We start from the raw sequence: 25,619 nt of genomic DNA on the forward strand, positions 1-25,619 counted from the left end.
TGCTCAGAGCCTTTAGATAACATCCCCAGGCATTTTAATATTTGGAAATTAACTCTACTTCTCAAATAAACTGATTAAAAACCAAGGATTTATTAGTAAAACAATAGCTTATGCTTTCCTTTCCTTGTTCTCTCAGATTAATTTCACTCAATTTTAAAGATGAAATTACTTTATTATATTCTAATTTTTTATTGATGTATACAGTAAATTTATTTAAATTAAAAGAGAATTACTAAATAGCCATGATCACCTTTCCCAAGCTATTCTGACTGACCAGGAGTTAACTGTACAATTTCCAAGTGCTTTTTAATTAAACCTCTGAATCAATCAATTCTAAATCACATTTTACTGTTAGATAGGAAATTATTTTTAAAATAGTTCTTCTTTTGGTTCCAAAACTAATTTTCTAAAAAACTGTAGGGAGCAGTAAAATGTGTGAAATTTTCAATTTCATAATAATCTTAGCATTAATCATCATTTGGCCTCTAGACCTGGAATTAACTTAAGCAATTTGGAGTACTACCTGAAAATTATCATTATCTTTTCCAGCATTGGGAGTAACTAAAGGTTGCTAGACATTATACATGGTGGGCAAAAGTAGACTCACAGATATTCATATGGAAAATAACACAATAATTAATAAGTGATAATACTAGAATAAACTGTTTTGAGTACTTACAATTGTAAATCTACATTTGCCCCACCCTGTGTAATTAGCATGACAAAGCAGAAATCTATGCCCAATAAAACACAAGTTATGCACCAAGTAAAGTTACTATAACTTATCAGTTCAACAAGTCAGATATGATTTTCAGGGAGCCCAAAACGCTTGAACACAGTCACAGTTATTTTCAGAAAGTATCAGGGAACAATTTTGGGGGAAAAATTAAAGAAATGTTAATATATGTGCAACAGAACATCCAAATTCTGGTAATTACATAATTGACTAATATGATTAATTTTTCTCAGTATTAAATGACTTAAATTTTTATACTGATATCTTATATAATAAAACCCTAATATGCAAATCGACCAAACAATGGAATGACCAGTTGTTATGATGTGCACTGATTACCAGGGGGCAGATGCTCAATGCAGGCGCTGCTCCCTGGTGGTCAGTGTGCTCCCACAGGGGGAATGCCACTCAGCCAGAAGCCAGGCTCATGGCTGGGAGCCTTTCCCACCTCTGCTGGAGGCAGGTGGTAAGGAACGAGGGGTCCCAGACTGTGAGAGCCCCGGACTACGAGAGGGATGTCTGACTGCCAGCTTAGGCCTGATTCCTTCCCCGCCCCCACTTCCCCCCCCCCACCCCACCTCCGAGTCAGGCCTAAGCCACCAGGCGGACATCCCCCAAGGGATCCCAGACTGTGAGAGGGTGTAGGCCTGGCTGAGGGAGCCCCCCACCCCCCAGTGCAAGAATTTTGTGCACCAGGCCTCTAGTTTTAAATAAAATTATGTAACCCACTTTAGATAATTTTACTCTAAAGTTAATTTTGTTTCTTAATCAAATGCATTTTTACAACATAAAAGGTCCTTTTTGATGGATGTTTTCAATAAGTTTTTAATTAACATGGTTTGAATTAGCTCAAGATAGAACTTTACAAAATCCAGGCAGCTCTGTTTCAAATCCAGGGAAGGTAGTTGGTGGGTCCTGTGCAAGTCGTCACACATCCTCAGTAACTCTACGCCTTTCCTCCTGTGCATCACCGAGCACCTGTGTACCTACACATCCCAGGTGAGCTCACCTGTGCTAGTTACTGCTAGGCCCAGTCTGCCTCCCTACTGTCCTCTTTCCCAACTGGGCAGAGAGGAACAGTAGGGAAAGCATGGGTCGTACATAGAGCAGCTGGGGTTGGGTTCAGTCATGACACTCTCTGATCCAAGAATTGATGAATAATATGAGGATGACTCTTGCCCAACCACCTGCTTCATGTGTTTATAATGAAGAACAATGAGCATATACATGTCAAGGGTTTTCTAAATTTCCACACACTATGCCAATGAATGCATTACTGTGAGGATTGTGGCCCATGCTCACAGTCTTAGCCCAGATTCTAAGAATAACCCAAACCTACTTCCAAGTTACAGGCACGTTCAGGAGCCTCAGTTCAGCAATCCAGATGCCTCGGTCTCTAAGACATTCTTGCTGTTTCACTTGCCATGAGCTTACTACAATAACTTAGGTTTGTTCTAATAACCAGGTCCTGCTTTATTCCTGGGAACATTGGGGCCCAAAAAGAAATACAAATAAATCAACACAAGGAAGTCTTATCCTTCAGAGTCCTGCTTCAGTGTTCTAACAGCAGTCCACCTCCCCTGGATTTGAGGTCTGCCTTTCTCTCTCTTGCCACCTTAGGAACTCTGACCTGAATCCATGTCCCACAAACAAGACACTCCCGACACTTCCATTCCTCCCCAATTCTGCCAGGCTGCCTGGCTTGTTGCCTCACTCTCTAGGTTTTGGCTCAATTTATTTACTTTAGCCATGTAGCAGTGTTTGACTCGAAGTAACAGATTCTTTTCCAACCATATAAAAACTAGAGGCCCAGTGCACAAAAATTTGTGCACTGGGGGGGGAGGGCGGTCTCACAGCTCAGCCTGTGCCCTCTCACAGTCTGGGACCCCTCGGGGGATGTCCACCTGTTGGCTTAGGCCCGCTCCCCGGGGGAATGGGCCTAAGCTGGCAGTCAGACATCCCTCTGGCAGCCCGGGAGCCCTCGGGGGATGTCCACTTGCCAGCAGGGATCAGGCCTAAGCTGCAGTTGGACATCCTTAGTGCTGCTGAGGAGGTGGGAGATTCTCCCTCCACCACCACTGTGCTGGCAGCTGGCAGCCTGGCTTGTGGCTGAGCAGAGCTCCCCCTGTGGGAGCGCACTGACCACCAGGGGGCATATCCCGCATTGAGCGTCTGCCCCCTGGTGGTCAGTGTGTGTCATAGTGACCAGTCATTCCCAGTTGTTCTGCTGTTAGCATCAATTTGCATATTACCTTTTTATTATACAAGATGGAGTCTTGTGAGGTTGAGTTCTGTGTTCCTTGAGAGAATGAAGCCAGACCTGCACAGCTGTTAGCTGATCATGGAGGAAGATGCTTCTTCTTCTTCTTCTTCTTCTTCCTTTTATTGATTTCAGAGAGAGAGGGAAATGGTGGGGAAGAGAGAGAGAGAGGCATTAATTTTTTGTTCCACTTAGCTATATACTCATTGGTTAATTCTTGTATGTGCCCTAACTGGGGATTGAGCCCACAACCTTGACATATCAGGGAGAACTACCCAACCAGGGCAATGGTGCTGCTTTTTGGTTGGGAGGTTAGACAAGGTCTCTCCATGGTCCTAGGTCACCTGTTCACTGAGTTGCCCTCCAGAGACTCCTGTTTTCCTGCCCTTGGAGTGCCAAACGTGTTTCTTTCAGATGGACACTTTTTTCCCATTGGCTGATTTAATAAATTTCCATTATGTTCTAGTCAGATCTCAAAGACCCAGAAATCTTCGGCCTTTCTTAGAAATCTTCGGCCTTCATCATTTAAGTCTTCATTTTAGAGTTAAATTCTCAGAAGATGACCTGATGGTCTTTCCAAGCATCTGGCAAGTTATTACACTTTTGTTTTCTCCTAGTTTTCTGTCCCCTGCCCCCCAGACTCTAATGGCCATCAACTCAGGAATGAAGACTCTTAAGCCACCAAGAACTACACAGTGAAGTGGTAGCCTTCATTTGTCACCATCCCAGGGAGTCACTAGGCATGGAGTTTTGATTCCATTACAGCTTTGCTGATGTGATTCTTTTAGTCTAAAAGTAGAGCCTTGGCCAGGCAGTTGGTTAGAGCATCATCTTGATATGGCAGGTTTTGTTCTAGGTCTTATATCTAGCTAGGTCTTTGATCCATTTTGAGTTAATTTTTTTTAAAAGGTGACGAATCACAATCTAATTTCCTTGTTTTGCATGTGGCTTTCCAATTTTCCCTGCACCATTTATTGAAGAGGTTTTCTTTTCTCCATTGTATGTTTTTTGCTCCTTTGTCAAAAATTATTTGCCCATTTACATGTGTATTTACTTCTGGGCTCTCAGTGCTATTCCATTGGTCTGTGTGTCTTTTTTTTATGTCAATATCATGCTGCTTTGGTGATGGTCACTTTGTAGTCAGGGAATCTGATACCTCCCACTTCGTGTTTTTAACATTCAATGAAATGGGTATAGGAGGAAAGTACCACAACATAAAGGCCAGATATCACAAACCCTCAGCCAATATCATACCAATGGTGAAAAACTGAGAGCTTTTCCTCTAAGATCAGTAACAAGACAAGGATGCCCATTCTCATCACTTTTATTCAATATATGTAGTTCTGGAAGTTCTAGCCAGAGCAATCAGTCAAGAGAAAGAAATAAAAGGCATCCAAATAGGAAAAAAAGTAAAATTGTCCCTTTTTGCAGACAAAATGATTCTTTATATAGAAAACCTAAAGACTCCACACACACACACACACACAAAAATAGTAGAAACAATAAACAAATACAAGTAAAGTTTTAGGATACAAAATCAATGTACAAAAAGCCATTGTGTTTCTATATACTAACAATGAAATTTCAGAAATAGAAATGAAGTGAACAATTCCTTTTGCAATTCCTACAGAAAGAATAAAATACCTAGGAATAAACTTAACAAGGGATGCGAAGGCCCGATACATTGAAAACTACACAACATTATTTAAAGAAATAGAAGAAGACACAAAGAAATGGAAAGATAGTCTGTGTTTATGGATTGAAAGAGTCAACATAGTTAAATGGCCATCTACCACCAGGACCGTGACTCAGATCAGGACCCGAGCTGGCTGTCACCCCGGACACAGATCTGGGAACGCTGCTCACAGCCTCTCACAGGGGAAGTGCTGAGGCCCGTCCTGTCGGCCAACAGAGGTCCTGAGCATCCCCATTGCTTCCCTAGACAAGAGCTCATGCTGGAAAGCAATTGCCATCTCAGGCATGAAACTCGCTGGACTTTAAAAAAGCATAGCGCGCTCTAAATGCGAGCGGCCTCAGGGTTGCCTTCACAGAGCACCTGGGGACCTGGCGTCCCGAAAGACCGAGTGCTCCGTTAGCCTCCCCTCTTGGAGCCTTCGCAGCTAACTCACACATGCGCGAGCTACCAGCAACGGGACGCGATCGCGGTATTTTAAAATGCTCTTTTTCTTGTCTCAGTTCCTACAGATAAAGTGATCTGAGTGAATGAATGAAGCCACGAAGCAGAAAAGAGGCGTCTGACCACCCCAGAGATGTCAGAGGAGATTCCTGACTGGAGAGCAGCATCTTTGGTTCAATTTACATAAAAATCCAAATAAATAAAATGGACAGTATTGTTCAGTCTTAGAAATTCCATTTCTTCTATGTTCTGAGCTGTATAATTGTCAGATTTTTATGGTTTAGATTGTAAATGTGTGTTTCCCTTTGCTAATTATGTTTGGGTTGTTGTTGTTGTTGTTTGTCTTAAAAATCTTAAAATGTGAAGGATATTATGAATGGTGAGGGAGACACTATATACAAATGTATATTTGTAAAAGCTATTTTTATGATTAGCATGTTTCACCATTGATCATATATAAAGTCGGGTGATATTGCAATTCTATGTTTAAAGCTTATTCCCAACAATGTTATGTAAGAAAAGATACATCATATGCTAGTTTTTGTAATTTATTTTTAATTTATAGTTTAAAGTACTTCAGATCATAAGGATAAAATACTTGAAAAGGTTATATTTCTGCCCTATATGCGCACCATTTTTACTCATAAGGAATGCAACTATTTCAGATGTGAGGCAAGAGCTAAAGGTGTCGGCGTGACCTGTGGTTGAGTTCAGCATCCCTCTGCTCTCCTGGATGGGATGACCCTGCTCTCACCCAACCCGCAGTCAGGGGCAGGAGAACCCAGGGCAGGTGTCAGTGTGAGTGCAGGTGAGAATGCGGAGGGATGGTCTCGTCTTGGACCCACGCGTGTACCTGAGTGCCAGCATCATCCATCTCCTGCGACCAGGAGTTCCCCCCCCCCCCCCCCCAGCATCGCCAGTGTTCTCCGGAGCGAGCTGCTGCCTTGTGCTGTGGAAATGGAAGAGCCCAACCTCACAGCCTGGGAGAGTTCAGCACATAATTTCTTAATAAATTCTGTTTCTTTTCAAACAAAAGTGGTGCGTGGCTTTCCTTTGGGGAGCTCTAAGGTGTAATATTCAGTTTGGGTTCGTAAGTCACTGGAATGCCACGAAGTCAGTGCCATAATGAGAGCAGCATGGTTTACTGACACGCAAGCCGTGTGCCCCACATGCCCGTGCTCTTTGTGTGGGAACTTGGGGAGCGGGTAGATGTGCCTGGGAGAGGATGCCGATGGGGCGGGCCTCAGTCCTGCCTGGAGTCACACTCTGCTCTCCGTTTCTCCAAGGCATGCTTTCTTATCCAAATATAGAAATGTTAAGAAAGTTATTCAGGATAAGAAAGAAAACCACATTCACATAGGTAGTTATGCCCAACTCGAACTTCACCACTCAACATGCAAGTTTCTCAGGACAGAGCAGAGAGGAGATGTGATGTCACCAGGTCACATGGGAGGAAGGCTCCTGTTTACAGAGACACTGAGCTAAGTCAGGTGCTTCCTCTTATCTTCCTTAAGCTAATTTATCATCTTTCTCTATGTCTTTCAAATACCAATAATAAAAATTATACAATTCATCCAACAAACGGTATTACCCAAAATGGAAAGAGTGAAAACATCAATCAGAAACTTGCACACTAGAATTCGGGCCTGGGTTCCAGTTCTCCCCCCAGGAAGGTGTGAAACCCAGAGTGACGCCTGGAGGACTTGTGATGCTCCGACCGGGTCCCGAAGCAGGAATGAACATGCGCGAGTTTCTAGAAGAGAAAACCAGCTGAGTGATCTCTTTGCTGCCAAATAGCCCAGTGTTCCAGGAAGGAAGTGTGTCGCAGGTGCTGTTAGGAAACACGTGTGGGTCCTTTCCCAACATGCTATTTGTCTGTCCTTGCGGTAGTAATAAACAATATAACATATAATCTAGCATTATCATAAATTCAGAGACTCATACTTTCCCAGACATTCATTAACTATTCTCACAATGGGATGAAGAGTTAAAATGGGTAGAATTACTCTCTATTATTGAAGTTCACTTTCTCCCATCAGGCCTTGAAGTTGGACACCGTGGGTCTTTCCCTGTTTTCATTACCCATCCCTGGCTTCAGCATTTCTTTTGGTGACAAAGGTGGGATAAAATATATGCCAGACCAACCAACTATAGGTTATTTGGGATTATAATCCCTGAAGGTTTAGTTTAATAAACTGAAAGGAAGCTTTTAGGAGATAAGGAGGAAAGCATGGACTTCTTCTAACTCCATTAATAACAGTCCCATAAAAAAAAAAGATGGGGGAGGAGGAAGCAAAGGGACATTACTCACTGCATTTAGTTCAGGAAAAATGTGGGAAAACAGGCCCCTGCTTGAGAAGTTGGGTCACTGGTCACTGGTGACAATGTGAAGGGAAACGAAAATTTTGCTCCCATCATCTGAAAATGACTCTTTTGTTGAAAAGTAGAAATACACACTACAGTGAGATAAAAATGAAGCAGAAATAAAGAGGAAACTGTTTTAAAGTTCAGAGAACAGGAGTGACCAGCACAAAGAGCTGTGGACCTCTGACAGGAAGTATAAGTGCAGGAGCCCGGCCTGCAGTCGCTGGGGGACTCACGCACCTTGTGGACCAGGCGCTCGCCAGCTCTGGGTCCCACAGCCGCCTGGCATGGAAGCGCAGACATCGCAGGCCAGGCCTCCTGACTTCTCAGACCAGGCAGACATCAGAGGGCCAAACGGGAGAGCCTGAGGTTTTGTTTTAATGTGAATCCGAAGGTGAATGAAATCATGTCTGGGATTTATGTCCAGGACTTAATAGTTGTAAAGTTTAAAAAGTAAACTTACAATAATAAGAAACAACAAATTCAGGATTATCTCTGGTGAGAAAAGGGAGAGTAGAATAGGAGTATTCAATAACACCCATAATATTTAATTTATTAGGAAAATAATTGACACAAATGTTTTGAATCAAACAAATATCAAAAGTTAAAGTTTTGATAAAAGTAAGTGTAAACTACATTGGAAGTTCCCATCTTTCCAAACTAGGCATCCTGGAGTCTGATGGGAAAATTTTGTTTGAAAATGCCACACCCAGCACGCCTGGGTCACCGTGTGGAGGCAGCAGATCTAGAGACCCAACCATATACTAGTCCTGCTGAATTCCTAAAAACACTCTGGAATGACTACCTGAAATATTATACCACAGGATTAAAAACAAAAGTGCAAGCGACACTTAAAGAAAAAATATCTAATGATGACCACTGAATTCAATAATCAGAGTTGTGTGTACATAACTGTTGCAATGATATTTATAACACGGAATGTAAAAATAGCAAACAAAAACATTCTTTAAAAAAACATGATTAAAAAAACACATGATTTATTGTGTGAATATAACTGCTGTTAACACACTGATTAGGAAAGGTCAAGAGAGGAAATAGGCCAAACTTCATCCTAATGTGGAGGAAAAGAGGCCACACACTAAACTGACAAGCTCGGGGGGACCTGCGTGGCAAGCCCTGCAAACTCAGAGACCTGAAGTGACCACATAGGATGGTCTGAACACAAAACTTCTTAACAAAAAGCGGGTCAGGGAGGGTAGTCATATCCTAGGCTTCTATGTCCCTTGACAAAGGTTGTCTTTTTGCATCTAAGATAATATACCTTTGGAATGTCAGGGTAATTTCCCCTCCAGACCTTCAGGGCGCAGTCTCAGAACAGGAGACCACTGAACCCTCCTTGTTATCTTGGCCCCTGCGCACCATCTCTCTGCTGTAAATGTTATTGCTAACTCTCCCGTGCCCACCAGTGTAAAAGAAGTATGTGTGTCTCCATTGTATTCTTTATCCAATCCCAGAGATTTCCCCACTTTGCTTTCTCCCACTTCCTCGATCTATCACCATTGGATTTCATGTAACCCCCTAACACCTCCTCCTTTGATTCTAATGTATCAAATAATGTGCAGAACTGCCATTCTCTGGAACATTTTTCTCAATCCATTGAAATTTTGCTTCCTGGCAATTGTCAGTTTGGTTTAAATAAACTCATAAAGATTCTATACAGGTTTGGACATTTCTTACGTCAACACTCTACAGGCCTATTCACCCAACAAACAGTGACTGAGCACCCATCATGTGTCAGGCACTCCTGTCAGTCCTTGGGATACACCAGTGAATAAAGGAGACCGAACCCCACCTTGGTGACATTTCAAATCTTGGTATTTCTCTCTGACCCAATAGAAAGGTGCTAGTTCACTTCTTCAGCAGTGGTGATGTCATCCTGAGTCTAGCAGAAACTGGTGAGGTGACAATTCTGCTTTCTCCCCTTTGGGAAAAAACTGTGATCATCAGCCCCCCAGGTGTGGACCACCCTTTAAGGTCAGGACCTAAACCGAGGTCCACCTTCCCAGTGCTGTTGGTGCCAATAGAACGAGACTGAGTTGGGTAAAGCAGAACAGAAATTCTATTCCTTGATGAAGAACACGGTGAGCTCATGCTCTCAGTGCACATCTTCCACCTGGGTGGAACCGCTGTCTTGGGTGTGGCCATGGCACCTGAAAGATGCTTAGTCATCTTCTTTGCACATGACACCCCACCACCAACTTGGTCTTTGCACTCGGCTCCTCAGTCTTACTCTTCATTTTGGATCGGCAAAAGGGTTCCTGTAAGCAAGCTTAATTCATGACATAGTTTAAATATTGATAAACATTATGGTCTTCTAGATAATAGCCCAGTGACAAGGGCAGGAGGATTAATGAGAAAGTTGCATGGGCATCCATTGCATCTACTTCTGCTCTGAGTAGCCATCTCTTTCTGGTGCATTCTGCACCTTTGACCAGACTAGGATATTATATTATAGCAATGTGTTTGTGTCATCTCTGCTGGCTAATGCATAACACAACTGCAATCCTACAATGACTAAATGGCTAATAAACATGAGATTGCACATTAAAGTAACACTGCGATTCTGTTTTACAACTATAAAAATAGCAAATATTGAAGCCTTATAATATTCAGTTGTGATTAGGAGGCAGTGGGGGGGAGGGGTAAGCTCTTAAATTATGATATTTAAGAACTCCCTTAAAATGGTAATGGGAGTAGAAATTGGCAAACTTTCTGGAAATGAATTTGACAATATATCACAGTATGTTGTAAGAGCATTAGCAAATTAAATAATCATTAAAATTATAATTGTGTAGAACTTCTAATGACATGGTGGAAAGTTTAGGATTAAAGAAGAATAAAAATTATGTATATGAGATTCCTACACTTTTATAAAGAAAAGGATAAAAATTATGTATATGGGATTCCTTCACTTTTATAAAGAAAAGGAATTGTGAAATTGTTCTAACTGATTTTTTTCTCCATCTTTACACTTTTCTGAACTTTGAATATATTCAGGTTTTGGTAACTGGAAGAAGGTATTATTTGCAGAAATGGGTGAATCAAGAAGAGATTGGGAGATAATGTATTTTATTTTAAACATGTTGGATTTAAGAGAATATCAACACATCCAATACAAAATTTCTTAGCATAAAGTGGACTAACTAGTATGATAGTGACCAGACCTTAAAAGTGCTGTTTTGGAAGTCATCCATAGAGACATGGTGAAAAGCTGAAGGAATGACTAAAACCCTCAATAATTTGGAACAGAAAAGACCAAGGGGCTAGATTAGAACCTCTTGAAATCTCACTGGCAGGAGTAGAGAAGGTAGGGAAGTTGGTGAACCACAGTACCCCTACTATAGAAACTTAGCAGGACAAGTTGATTTCACTGTACCGAAAACTGTTGTACTAAACCACAGATGGTCATGTTACAACACCCTTACAATTGCGGTAAGTGATCTATAAAGAAAAATAATCAGCAGGCTTCAACAGCTTGTTGTAAAGTGTTGCAAGTATTCCTAAACATCTGAGATGACGCCTTTCTGGGGTCAAGGACATCACAAAGAATGTTTCCAATTATCACAGATGACAATGCACCTTCCTCCTGGAAGCTCACACCCTCTCTAGGATGATTCATCTTTGACTCTCAGATCTCAGGCTCAATTCCCACTTTTTAATTTCTCTTTGGAAACCAACACCTAGGGTAACATTGAGTAGAAAAAGAAGACCATATTTGCTGGCTAAATTAAGGAGTAGAAGAAGAGGTCAAGAGAATAAATCAAAAATCCATAAAATATGCTAAGTTGACTTATTGGCAAAGGAAGAAAGATGAAGTTTTGTTTCCCATGACCTCTCTTGGAAAGATATCTGGATGCACTAACAGCAGCAGTAAAAGGGAAGGGCGCCATTCTAGTAATTCAGACCTCCTAGTCTGTCCAAGAAAAAGTCAAATGAGGGTTCAGCCTCCATATGTCCTTCACACACACATACACGCACGCACATGCACGCACAACCATGCACAATTTTGTCAAAGAAATCTCTAAAGATCATTTATTGGAAAAATGTCCAAAATTATTAGCTTGTTCCATGTACATACCCAGGTTACGTACCTCCAGGAGGGTCTGGTCTATAAGTGAAACTAGTCCAATGAAAGATATAGTTTCCCTGCCTATTTTGGTCATTTATGAAAAGCCAGATAACCTGAAATCTGCTCAAAATATGCCTTCTGAGCACAGTCCTGCCCACAACTCTGCCCCAGGACCAACCGCTGATGTTGAGCTCCTTTGCAAGTTGTGCCCGGAAGCCACCATGGGTTTCGGCGTTCTGACTCCTTGCTGTATATATAATTACCACCACTGGGGCCAGACGAATTGTAAACGTTTAGTAAGAGCCCCTTGGTTCTCTCAGCCTCAATCCTCTCTGATCGCCTCCAAACAAACAAAGAGCATCTCTGAGATTAGGTTGGCTCTCAATGTTCTGTTCCAGTGAAAGCTTTGATGTTGAAATCCACGCGCCCCCCCCCCCCCCCGCCCCGCCCACAGTCCTCCTTCCCCTTCATTGTGTTCTGTCTACATTGCTTTCAGACTGCTTCCCAGCCTTATGCCTGGGAGAGAAAGTATTATTAACTGTGGAATGATTTTTGTTTGTTTGTTCAGCACTGAGGCCAAAAGCACCTACTCTTCACAGACAAATGAGAAAAACTTGAATGGTCTTTGGACAATTCATCCTGAGTCTATGCCGAAGACTAGCTTTCTCTTTCCTTTCCTGAGTTATTTTTGCTAATGCATTTTTTTTCCTTATTACTGTAGGATTCAAAGCAATTCAACGAGATTAGTTCATTGTAGTTAATATAAAAAGCTTGATCTTCTGAAAAGTGCTAAAACCAGGATCAAGAACTCCTAGACCCCAAATATATTTTTACGTACCTTTATTCATTTTGATACTTTTTTACAACATCTGACTGGTCACACCATGCCAGCCTGGAATTAAGGAGTCCTTTACTCCCCTGGCAGGTGTGGCTCAGTTTTGGTTAGCATTATACTATCCCCGGTTCGGTTCCCGGCCAGGACACATGACAGAGTTTCGGGCTCAGTCCCCAGTAAGGAATGTACAGGAGGCAGCTGATTGGTGTTTCTCTCTCCCTCTCCCTTCCTCTCTCTCTAAAATTCAATAAAAACATATTTATAAAAAATAATAAAAAGACCTCCATCATTTCAGTACAATTTTCAGTTTACCAATCTGCAGCCTTTTCCAGCAAATAGAACACAGATTCTTGCCACCTGAATCTCTCTGATGCACACATAGGATTACACCACTTTCCTTGTTTAAAAAAATACAGTTTGCCATGGACTAAATCCTCAATCCAGCATTTATGGTCCAGAGAAATCTGGAATCAACATAAACACCTGGGCTTCCCTTTCCCTACTTCCCTCTGTGTTGTTAGCAAAGACCAACACACGTTAGCCTCTCCTTCATTTCCGTGGAATTAAACACATACTTTTAATGTTCATATAGTAGCCAGTGTAATGGACACACTATCTGGCTGGAAAGCTTCGCTCTGCTCTGGCGGCTGGCGGTGCTCATTTTATTTAATAAAGCTGTGCATGCACCTGGTTTACACCCACCCCCTTCATTAGGACCCCAGTGGGCACTGCCGGTCATTGCTGATTTGCTCGCACAGCCTGGCTCTCAAGGCCAGGGGTCCTCTCCTGGTCGGCTGTGCACATGCTCACTGGTTCACAGCAGGCCCAGGGATGCGGATTCAACTTTCGTATTAGGACTCCTCCTCAGCCCTTCCTTTCTATGGCGGTAAGCACAGCCCGTCTATGGGACTGCACTAGGCCGCCTCTCACACCTAATTCAAACCACCCTTGAGTTAGCAAACATCTACCAACACTGTAATGCTGTAGTCATGAAAAATGTTTCTGATGCTCAGTTGGGTCAAACTGTAGATCTTATTGTCTTGCTAATGCCATCAGCCAAGCTCGTGCATCGTAAACAATGAATGAGATTAGACTCATTTCCTTACATGATCAGCAAAAGTTGTTTCCTTACAAGAGTTTGCAGAGCTTGGAAATGGTAAATTTCCTCTTTCTCATGGGCCAATCGAATTGCCACTGTCACTTTTATGTGTAATTGAAGTTGAATGACGAGGCTGTTATCCATGAGCATTTATTGAACATTTGTTGCATGTACATCCCTACCTAATGGACCAATACTGAAAAGCAGTTCAAAGCAGAGTTCAAGCTACAGCCTCAAAAAAAAAAAAAAAAAACCAACAAAAAAGAAACAAGTAAGAACTGTTCTCAGTTTAGCTTCCAGGAAAAGGGCTTCCCTCTGAAACGCAGAAGAGCCAAGGATATCCGTGTATGGTGACCAGAAAGAGACCTACCAGGACAGAAATCCAGCTGCCACCTAAAGGCAAAAAGGTCAGACCCATCGGGAGGCCCACTCCTGGGGACCCATCGGGATGCCCACTCCTGGGGACCCTCCTGTGCGAGAGACCTCAGGACTTGGGAGGCCTGAGGACGGCTCAGTGAGATAATGATCCCTCGCCTTGGTTCCCGCCCGGAATTCCTGAGTGACAGTTTCGGCAGGTGTTGGGGCACATTTTGGTGAAATGCATGTGACTCCTTGGGAGCCTCCATGTGGAGGCAGGTGATTCAAATGCAGGTGACCTGTGAGGCCCTGAGAAGTGGGTCAACCTGTGAAGCCAATGCTATGTGAAGGGCTCCCTTTTGGTGAGTTAACAAAGGGGCTCCAAGCCGTGGGCCAGTGCATGTTCTGAGAGTAGTGACAGGGCTCCAGCCACAGCCTTTTGTGTATTATGTGGACAAAGACAAAAAAAGGATTCTCTGGAAAGGAAGCTCACAGGGTGACCTGATCATAAATGTTTAAAGGGGCAGGTCCTGATGGGAGTCTTGACCTGAGGAATATAACTTTTAATAAAAGGCTGTCTTTGCCTTAAGCCAGCCCTGTCCATTGTTCCTGTGCATCCTGGTTAACACACTTGGAAATAAATCAAAATCACCCTCCAGAGAGCACATAATCTTGTTAACTAACCTGTAATCCAATCCCTGCCTTCCTTTCTCCCACCTTTCTATAATCCTCTCATTCAAATGCATAAAAGCAGCTGCAAAACTGTTATTCTCCCAGGCTTTTGAGATCTTGCTCCCAGGCCTATGTGGTCAGTTTGCTCAAACTCTTATAAAAATTTTCTACAGCTCCATGAAAAAACTATGAGATTTAATAAATGAATTTGGCAATGTAGCAGGATACAAAATCAACACCCAAATATCGATGGCTTTTTTATACACCAATAATGAATTCTCAGAAAGAGAAACTAAACAAACAATCCCATTTACCATTGCAACAAAAAATTAAGATAGTTAGGAATAAACTTAACCAAGAAGATAAAAGACTTTTACTCAGAAAACTATAGAACGTTGAAAAAAGAGATAGAGAAAGACATAAACAAGTGAAAGAATATATCCTGTTCATGGGTTGTCCATACTATCCAAAAGCAATCTACAGATTCAATGCAATCCCTATTAAAACACCAACAGCATATTTCACAGAGCTATAACAAATACTCTAAAAATTTATATGGAACCAAAAAAAGACCCTGAATAGCTGTAGCAACCTTGAGGAAGAAGAACGAAGTGGGAGGAATCACAAAACCAGATTTCAAATTATACTACAAAGCCACCATATTCAAAACAACCTGCAACTACACAAGAACAGGCATAAAGACCAATGAAACAGAACAGAGAACCCAGATATCAACCCAAGCCCTTATGCTCAATTAATATTTATTTGACAAAGGAGGCAAGAATATACAATGGAGTCAAGACAATTTCTTCAATAGATGTTATTGAGAAAACTAGACAGATACATGCAAAAATATGAAACTAGACCACCAACTTACAGCATACACAAGAATAAACTCAAAGTGGATAAAAGACTTAAATGTAAGTCATGAAACCATAAAAGTCCTAGAAGAAACCATAGGCAGCAAAATCTCGGACATCTCTCGTAGCAATATGTTTATGGTTACATCTCCTAGAGCAAAAGAAACTAAGGAGAAAATAAACAAATGGGACTACATCAAAATAAAAAGCTTCTGCACAGGAAAAGAAACCATCAACAAAATGAAAAGGAAGCCCACTCTATGGGAGGACATATTTTGCCAATGATACATCTGACAAGGTGTTAATTTCAAAAATATATAAGGAACTCATACAACTTAACAAAAGGAAGACAATCCAATTAAAAAATGGGCAAAGGACCTAAATAGACACTTCTCCAAAGTGGACATACAAAAGGCCAAGAGACATATGAAAAAATGTTCAAACTCACTGATTATCAGAAAGATGCAAATTAAAACAACAATGAGGTATCACCTCACACCTGTCAGAAAGACTACCATTCACAAATCAATGTAGAGAAAAGGGACATATGTACTAGTATTTGTAATACTTTAAAAATAAAATAAAAAAAATAAAAAATAAATTAAAAAAAATAGCAGGAAAAAATAAAATAAAAATAAAAAATATATATGTAATCAAAAAAAAAGAAAGAAAGAAAAGGGAACCCTAGTACACTGCTGATGGGAATGCAGACTGGTGCAACCATTATGGTAAACAGTATGGAGTTTCCTCAAAAAATTAAATATGGAACTGCCATTTGACCTAGCAATCCCACTTCTAGAAATATATTCTAAGAAACCCAAAACACCAATCAGAAAGAATGTATGCACCCCTATGTTCATAGCAGCACAATTTACAGTCGCTAATATCTGGAAACAGACCAAGTGCCCATCAGTAGATGAATGGATAAAAAAGCTGTGGTACATTTACACCATGGAATACTATGCAGCAATAAAAAGAAGAATCTCTTACCCTTTGAGATGGCATGGAGGGGCCTGAAGAGTATCATGCTAAGTGAAATAAGTCAGTCAGAGAAAGACAAGTATCACATGATCGCACTCATATGTGGAATCTAATTAACAAAATAAAGTGATGAATGGAGTGGATCCAGAGACTTGGAAGCATAGAACAGAGTTTGGAATCTCAGAGGGAAGGCAGTGGAGGGTGGGTGGGTGGGAAGTGATCAACCAAAGAACTTGTATGCACATATGCATAACTCATGGACACAGGCAATAGGGTGCTGAAGGTCAGGGTAGGGGGCAGGGGTGAGCTGGAGGGAATCAACGGGAGGGAGGGAAGGGGACATATGTAATACTTTCAACAAAAAGATTAAATATATGTATATATAATAATAATAATAATAGAATAAAAGTTTTAAAAAATCTTTATAGCTCTGATCATTTCACCATTGAGGCTCAGGAAGCAGCTTGTCCCGGCGTGTGAGAACAGAAAGCAGAGATCTGAAAAGGTAAGTGTTCTCACAGCATCACAAAACTAAAGGAGCTGGTTTGCCCACATCAGGACCCCATCAAACACGAACAGCAGTTTGCAGCAGGGCCGACACTCTAAGCACTGAGCATGCCTGCCAGGGCTGCAGCAAAGAAAATAAAGGGTTGTTTAAGGAAATGGTGCCAAGCCTGGAGTCACAGGTGAGTCTGTGCTCTAAAACCTGGGTCCCCGATAGCCCACAGTGGGACAGGTTATATACAGGGGAAGTCTTAAACATGGTGGCTAAGGGAGTTGGGGTCGTGGGCTCTGCTGATTGGCCAGGGCCAGGGGAGGGATAGTTGACCACTGTGTGGGGCCCTGATGTCAGCCTTGGCATTGCTCTGTCTGGTTTCGGGAGGGTGTGGTCCGCAGGGTCATTGGCTGTCATGGGCCTGGTGCTGGAACACACCTGAGGTCAAGCTGTTTTCTCTAGTTTGACCAGAACTCTGTCTCTCTGCTCAACAGATCTGAGGCTTTGTTCCTAAGACTTTGATGCAGAGCACACTCCGGTGCCCTGAGGCCTCCTGGTTAAGGATGGCCCACGTGCAAGGAAGAGGGAGGCAAAGGAGTCCTGGTGCCATTGGACTGGACGGGGCAAGACTGAGAGTAATCTGCATTTGGCCCCTGGGGTGCCTCTACGTTTCTCTCCAGGGAAGCCGGAGCCATGGTACTCACCTTTAGTCAAGAGGGTAAATGGAGCCCTGGCAGGTTTTTCCCAGTGGTTAACATGTTGGCCCTCTGACCGAAAGGTCTTGAGTTCGATCCCGGGCATGTACCTTGGTTGTTGGCTCCATATCTGCCCCGGTTTGGGGGCGTGCCAGAGGCAGCTGATCAATGATTCTCTCTCATCATTGATGTTTCTATCTCTCCCTCTCCCTTTCTCTCTGAAATCAGTAAAAAATATATTTTTTTAAAAAGAAAGGATTAAGTTGTATTAGCTAGTGGTTAACTAGCTGTTTCATCTGAACTCCTTGAGGCTCTCTATCTGCTTGTCTACATGGTTTATTGAAAATGAATGGAGTCCCGCTTCCTGCCATGATGGAGTAACAGGGATTGGAACTAAAAATCTGACAAGATTAAGAAACATTGGCTTTCAAGACATTGGACACAGCTGAGTGAAGGATGTGATTGCTGAGAGACAACCAAATGGGTGGGTCCTACCACTGCCCAGCCTAGCGTCTGGAGGTAGTTTCTAGATGGTGGCAGTCAGGGGGACCAGGAAGGACCCTGCGCTAGTCTTCCTAGTTGTTCAGGGAAGTCAGGACTGCTATTGTGTACGGAGCTGTGTGCAGAAGAGACAAGAGGTGCGCAGGGGGAGGACTCCAGAGGCCATCAGAGGTTCTTCCTTTCGCCCTGGGCTCGGGGCTGATCAGCGCTTGCATGTGAGGGAGCTGCCTACGTGAAGAACCGCCAAAAAGGGAACAGCACCGGAAATCTAGCGCTGGGACCAGTGCCACTACCAACAGTCACGGCGGGGCCGTCCTGATGCACTGGCATTGGTTATGGTATTAAAAAGGGTCTTGCCTCAGTTATGGGGAAATTAGCCTTGGACTAAATGCTGATCTGGTGCCACTTAACGGAGCCTAAAACAAGACCCAAAAGATCAAATCATTTTCTGGATTAAACCAAAAATCATGAGCCATAAAAAATACCAAAGCTATGACCCACAATTAAATGGAAATAAATAAGTGAAATGGAACTGAAAAATGGTTCAGATAATATAATTAGCAGACAAGGGCACCATAATAGTTATTATATCTCACTCCCTATGTTCAGGAAGCTAGAAGAAATTTGAATGTGCTAAGTTGAGACATGAGAGATATTTTTAAATACCCAACTCAAACTCTGGAAATGAAAAAATACAATGTCTGAGATGAAAAATACACTGATGGGATTAAAAGCAATTTAGACTAACTATTTTCATGTGTTATTAAAAAGATAAGTTACTATTTGTCACATGGTGTGACCAGTTATGGAATCTGGTTTTAGTTCCGTGACCACTGGCTTTAGGTGCATGACCAGTGTCCCGGAAAGGACCCCGTGGTGAACGTGGCTCCCCGGGCCCGGCGCTCTGGCCCGCCCGGGAGCTGTGTCATCCGGAAGCCCTGCCTTGCGGAAAGCACGAGCCCTGTGAGCTGTGCCTGGGGTCAGTGGCCCCGGCACAGCTCTGTGTCGGGGACATAACACTGCGTAACTGACACCGCTGTTGAGGAACAGGACGTAGACGGAGGTACATGGCAGCGTGATCATTACTTAAGGGAGGAACGGCATGGCTGCCTCTGTGCCTTGTGTGGGAACAGAAGGAGCTTGGAGAGAGATGGCATAGGAGGAGCATGGGAATGTGAGCACTCGGGTCAGAACGTGTCCATTTGCTGGCTGTGTGACCTGAGCAAGTTACCTGACTCTTTGATGCCTTAATTTCCTCCTCAGTGTCTGGCAGATCTGGCAAATGCAAGCTCTGTGTGAATGTGTGCTATTAATTTCCTCCCAGCCCTACCCACAGGCTCCCTGAGGTCTGAAAATATCCCTACTTTTTCAATTATGCTAATTAAAATATTATTCTTATGATTTAGGCTAAATATTAATTCAAAAAAAACAAAACAAGGACATGCTACAAGGAAGACTGTATGTCACAGCAAATAGAGTGTCTTTTATCTCCCCATCATCTGTGCTCACAGTTATTCTCTTTTCCATAAACATCAATTTTTAAAAAGCAGTTTTTGTCAATAGGCCTACATAGAATTCATAAATGCCCCAATAAGTTAATTATTTTATCTTAAATAACATAAAGGCAAATGTATTTAGGAGAGAGTTATAGAAGAGATTCTGGAATGAATAAAGAAAGAAAATTGAACAGTTCCCTAGGGCTTCGGAGTCTTCATCATCAAGACCTGCAGTTTTCGGCCTGTGTGTCAAGACACGTGATACCTGACTGTTTAGCCAGAGGCACTGGCCGCTTCCCCCTTAGAATGTCAAATAAAAAAATGACAACTGACCCAACAATAGCTGTCCAGTGTGAATGAATCAAAATTATACCTTTTTTTGTCAGATTGGCAGAAATATATTTTTTGGGTGCTGCAGAATTTTAGTAATTAGCTTTAGTAATTGGTTTATGTTTGCTATGAGTTGAAAAGGTTGAAAATCACTAATTTAGACAAAACATTTTCTTTAAAGGGCCAAGTACTAAATATTTATTTCAGGTTTTGAAGCCTACCTATGGCATCTGCTACCTATTCTTTTTTTAAAATAATAATAACAATTCTTTAAAATATAAAAGATATCCTTAATTCACAAATGACAAAAATGAGCCAAGGACCAGATTTGGTGCATAGGCCAGAGTTTGCCTAATTCTGATCTGCATGATAGAAAAGAGAGACCAGCTTGACTAATAGATGAGTTGCATCATTTATATTCAAACTAGAGGCCCAGTGCACAGATTCGTGCACCAGTGGGATCCCTCAGCCTGGCCTGTGCCCTCTCACAATCCGGGACCCCTCGGGAGATGTCAGACTGTCGGTTTTGGACTGATCCGTGCAGGTGTCCTACGGGGATCAGGCCGAAACCAGCAGTCCGACATCCCCCGAGGGATGTAGTGGTGCACCAAGCAGCAGGCGGCTGGGGAGGAGCCCTAGCCCAGGCTGGGTGCCATGCCACTCCCACGCATGGCAGCCCCACTGTGCTTGCTGCTGCCGCTGCCACTCAGTAGCACACTGCCATGCAGGCGGGAGAGGCTCATGCTGCCACACCTGTGCTCACCAGCCATGAGCCTGGCATGTGGCACCCGTCAGTCAGGTGAGCAGTGCTCCTGCTGTGAGAGTGCACTAACCACCAGGGGGCCTCTCCTGCATTGAGCATCTGTCCTCTGGTGGTCAGTGTGCATCATAGCGACTGGTCAAATGGTCGTTTGGTCATTTGGTTGTTTGGCCGCTTAGGCTTTTATAAATATAGATCCCACTCACAAAAACTAGTTCCAGACTCCTAAGTAGATACAAGGGGCTAGAAAGGTGCCGTCCAGTGGCAGCTCCACACAGTGGAAAAGAGCACACTTTTTGGTGGGAAGGTAGCCGTCTCCGAAACAAATGTGAAGGAGGACATAACTAAATTTTTAAAAAATCAAATTACACAAAATCTATCATGACCACATAGGGTATTTCTCAGTATTGCAAAAAAAATTTTAAATACAAAATATAATTCACCATTTAAAAATATTAAGCAAAAACCTATGACCGTCTTATTTTATATAGAAAAAAAAACCAGAAAATACAATATTTATTCACAATAGAAACCTCTTATCTAAGTAGGAATCAACGTGAACCTTAATTGACAATGATTATCTATTAAAAGCCTACATAAGTATCTGCCCTCACCTCTAGTCAATGTTACACAAAAGTTCTATCCTTTGCACGTGCCATATTCAATGCTAGCCAGTGCAGAAAAACAAGATAAGAAAATAAAAACCGCTGGAGACTATTTAAAGGCAAGTGGGCATAGGAGAATTTTTTTATAATCTATAGAACTGAAAACTTCTATATAACAAAAATGAAAAGATCAACAACTTATATAAGAAAGATTCAGCATAAGAGCATGCATCATAGAAAAAACAGAAAGGCCAATAAATAAATTTTACAAATTAAACAATATGGAATTGCTACTTCTACTAATCATACTGAAAACAAAAAACAAAAAAAAGAGCATTTCAAGTTTGACAACACCAAGTCTCTTGATGTTGGGAGTGAATAGTAGCTCCTGTGTTTGAAGTGCAAATGAACAAACTTCTGTGGGGAGCAATTACTCCATATGTAGTAAAATCTCAGATTTGCACCCATGAGAGCCCAGTGATTCTGGCCCTTCATCGTTGCATGCTGTTAGAAACTTTCCAAATAGCATGATTTACGTTACCAACCGGGCCTCCTATTATTTCAAGAGTAAAAGCTATTTCATATCAAACAATACTTAGGAGGCATCTTAAAGGTGATGCTCAACTTTTAAATATTTAAAAAGCTTTTTGAAAAAAACAATTAAATTTTAAAAGGTGTGAAGATGCATTACAGTTGAAACATTTTGACAAGCCATAATTTACCGTTAATATGTAAAGCAAGCCACGTGATGAATGTATCAGCTGGCAAGTGCAGAATCTGTTCACAGTGAAGCCAGACCTTTCAAACTCGAAAGCAGGAAAAGGAGGCTGCCCCTCTTCAAGAAATAAGTGGCTTAGGAAAAGGCTGGGGGCGCTCTGCCCTCTGGCCAGCGCAGCAGCATCTGCAGGAGCAGCGGTTCCCAGGGGCGGCACCTCCTTAGAAGTGACTGTAAGTAGTTTGTTTAAGGACCCAGGAGACCTGATGTCTTTTCTTCAAGTTGCTGTCACCGATTGAATCTTGTCTCTATAAAATACTTCATCGACTCAGTCCCAAAATGTAGAGTAATTCAGGGAGCAAAGTGCACCGTGAAGTGCCCGGCCTCCACTGAAGGCGACCTACAGGTATCGGATGCTTATTCGTTGGCATTAAATGGGGCCCAAGAAGACAGAACCAATGGCTCACCACGATGGTCAGAAACATTTTAGAAGCTCAGTTTCTTTTGTCTAGATGTCAATTAGGGTTTCATGAGCAAGAAAAAAATAGATTATTTGTTTTCTCCTGTAAAGATGACCATTCATTGCAATTAATGATCTAATTACAATACAATGTCTTCTTTTAGAGAGGATAGTTCAGTTATTTATTGCTCTTCTGCATGGCTAACACCATAATATAAAGAGTATATTAAATTTATCAGGACATTATACAGTCACTTTCATAGATGAAAGAAAGACTATAGGCCCCTAGATAGCAGTAAATAAAATAACCTAGAATGAAATAACCCAAATGTACATTAAAATAGGGTTTGTGGAAATGAAGCTGCCAGATAGCAGAAGAAATGACCTCATTATAAAATCTTTAGGTTCTCACTTCCTGGGAGAGCCTCAATTAGAACCTTATCTTTTTAGTGGCCAATTAACCATATTCAGGGTTCTTTCTGAAATAAAGTAATAAATGCTATTTTCATGACCTGCCTATCTGTGTTTCTAATTCTAAAAATAGAAATCTACAATACAGCCATTTCCATAAATAAGCCTCAAACAAGTGACAGTGTTCTATTAAAACACAACTACAAAACTTTTTGATTTTAGATAAAATGCAAAATAAAACCCTTTATTAGCATAAATAAAATATTTAGACAATAACCCTGGTATCACTCCAATGTATCAAATTAGCTCATTAGAGTCTCCACATTGACATGAGGAAACTGCCTCTTGGAGCCGTAGGAAATCAATCGGCCAGCTTTCCAGTGAGCCAGTTCTTCCCAGTAAAAGGAAAGCGTGGCTGATATGCATCCCCAAAATATAAAGGTTTTAAAATCTTATCTGTAATAATAAAAGGGTAATATGCTATTAGACCGGACATCATTCCAGACGTCATTCTGGACATCCTTCTGGACAAAGTCAGGGCAGAAGAAGCCCGAGTTCCGGGTGCCTGCCGTTGGCTGGAGAGAGGCCCAGGTCCCAGGTGCCAGAGGGAAGCTGGTGCCAGCAGCCGGGGGAAGGAAGGCCTACTCTTGCACAAATTTCGTGCATCAGGCCTCTAGTTATTCTATAAAGGATTAGTTTTTCCTGCTAATGTTCTTACTTTTTCATTTGGTTACGGAACTAGGCATACACAACGTAAGCATGGCTCTGTGTGTGTGTCTGTGTGTCTCTTTGTGTATCTGTATGTATGTATGTATGTATGTATGTGTGTGTTTGTGTGGCTGTGCATGTGTGTCTGTCTGTATGTGTCTTTGTGTCTGTGTGTACATCTCTGTGTATGTCTGTGCACCTGCGTGTGTACCTGTGTCTGTGTGTGTTTGTCTATATGTGTCTGTGTCTATGTGTGTCTCTGTGTATGTGTCTGTCTCTGTGTGTCTGTGTGTCTGTGTCTGTCTCTATGCGTCTGTGTCTGTGTGTGTCTATGTGTCTGTGTGTGTGTCTGTGTCTGTCTCTGTCTGTGTGTCTGTGTGTCTGTGTGTGTCTGTGTGCTTGTGTGTCTGTATGTGTCTGTGTGTGTGTCTATGTGTGTTCCTGTGTCTGTGTGTCTGTGTATGTCTGTGTGTCTATGTGTGTGTCTATGTGTGTCTGTGTGTGCATGTCTGTCTCTGTGTGTCTGTCTCTATGTGTCTGTGTCTATGTGTGTCTGTGTGCATGTGTCTGTGTCTGTGTGTCTGTGTATCCATGTATATGTCTGTGTGTCTGTGTGTATGCGTGTGTCTGTGTATCCATGTATATGTCTGCATGTGCCTGTGTGCCTGTGTCTGCGTGTGTCTGTGTGTATGTGTGTATGTGTATATGTTTGTGTGTATCTCTGTGTGTCTGTGTGTCTGTGTGAGTGTCTGTGTGTGTCTGTGTGTATATGTGTGTCTGTGTATCCATGTATATGTCTGCATGTGTCTGTGTGCCTGTGTCTGCGTGTGTCTGTGTGTCTGTGTGTATGTTTGTGTGTATCTCTGTGTGTCTGTGTGTGTCTGTGTGTCTGTGTGTATGTGTGTGTCTGTGTATCTGTGTATCTGTGTCTGTGTCTGTGTCTGTGTGTGTCTGTGTGTATGTCTGCATGTGTCTGTGTCTGTGTGTGTCTGTGTGTCTGTGTGTGTCTATGTGTGTGTCTGTGTGTGTGTCTGTGTGTATGTCTGCATGTGCCTGTGTCTGTGTGTGTCTGTGTGTCTGTGTGTGTCTATGTGTGTGTCTGTGTGTATGTCTGTGTGTATGTCTGCATGTGTCTGTGTCTGTGTGTGTCTGTGTGTCTGTGTGTGTCTATGTGTGTGTGTGTGTGTCTGTGTGTATGTCTGCATGTGTCTGTGTCTGTGTGTGTCTGTGTGTCTGTGTGTGTCTATGTGTGTGTGTGTGTTTGTGTGTGTATGTCTGCATGTGTCTGTGTCTGTGTGTGTCTGTGTGTGTCTGTGTGTCTGTGTGTGTCTATGTGTGTGTGTGTGTTTGTGTGTGTATGTCTGCATGTGTCTGTGTCTGTGTGTGTCTGTGTGTCTGTGTGTGTCTATGTGTGTGTCTGTGTCTGTGTGTGTCTGTGTGTCTGTGTGTGTCTATGTGTGTGTCTGTGTGTCTGTCTGTGTGTCTGTGTGTGTGTGTGTGTCTGTGTGTATGTCTGCATGTGTCTGTGTCTGTGTGTGTCTGTGTGTCTGTGTGTGTCTATGTGTGTGTGTGTGTTTGTGTGTGTATGTCTGCATGTGTCTGTGTCTGTGTGTGTCTGTGTGTCTGTGTGTGTCTATGTGTGTGTCTGTGTGTGTCTGTCTGTGTGTGTGTGTCTGTGTGTGTGTGTCTGTGTGTATGTCTGCATGTGTCTGTGTGTGTGGTGGAGGAGGCGATGGTGAACTGGAATGTGCACGGGAAGTGGCAGCATCCCCACAGCACATCCTGGAACAGCTGCCCTGAGAAACGCCATCAGTCTGAGGCGGCCATTGCTCTTGTGCCCCTGAAATGGCTTGGAGGACACCAAGCACCCCCATAGGTGAGGGGCCATCATCACTGCTGCAGGCTGCCCATGAGCACCCTGACGAGCATGGACCACACACACATACACACACACACACACACTGGTTGGGAGAAGAGCACCTTCTGTCCAAGGCTGGCCAGTCTGTCAGCCACACACTGAGCAAACCCCCGAAGACCGGGCCCACCAGCTG

General features: G+C 42.5%; 1 protein-coding gene across 7 annotated transcripts in view; it reads left to right on the top strand.

Moving 5' to 3' along the window:
- Window positions 1-6,168, top strand: part of RALYL (RALY RNA binding protein like) — a 570,979-nt gene extending 564,811 nt beyond the window's left edge. For all 7 annotated transcript variants that reach the window (XM_081111044.1, XM_081111043.1, XM_081111042.1 and 4 more), the window contains one exon: window positions 5,193-6,168. In XM_081111044.1, the coding sequence (XP_080967170.1) occupies window positions 5,193-5,210 (18 nt within the window). In that variant the 3' untranslated portion in view covers window positions 5,211-6,168. The remainder of the gene's footprint in view (window positions 1-5,192) is intronic.
- Window positions 6,169-25,619: the final 19,451 nt, after the last annotated feature.

Source organism: Myotis nattereri (assembly GCF_964212035.1).
Source record: "Myotis nattereri genome assembly, chromosome: 17".
NCBI lineage: Eukaryota > Metazoa > Chordata > Mammalia > Chiroptera > Vespertilionidae > Myotis > Myotis nattereri.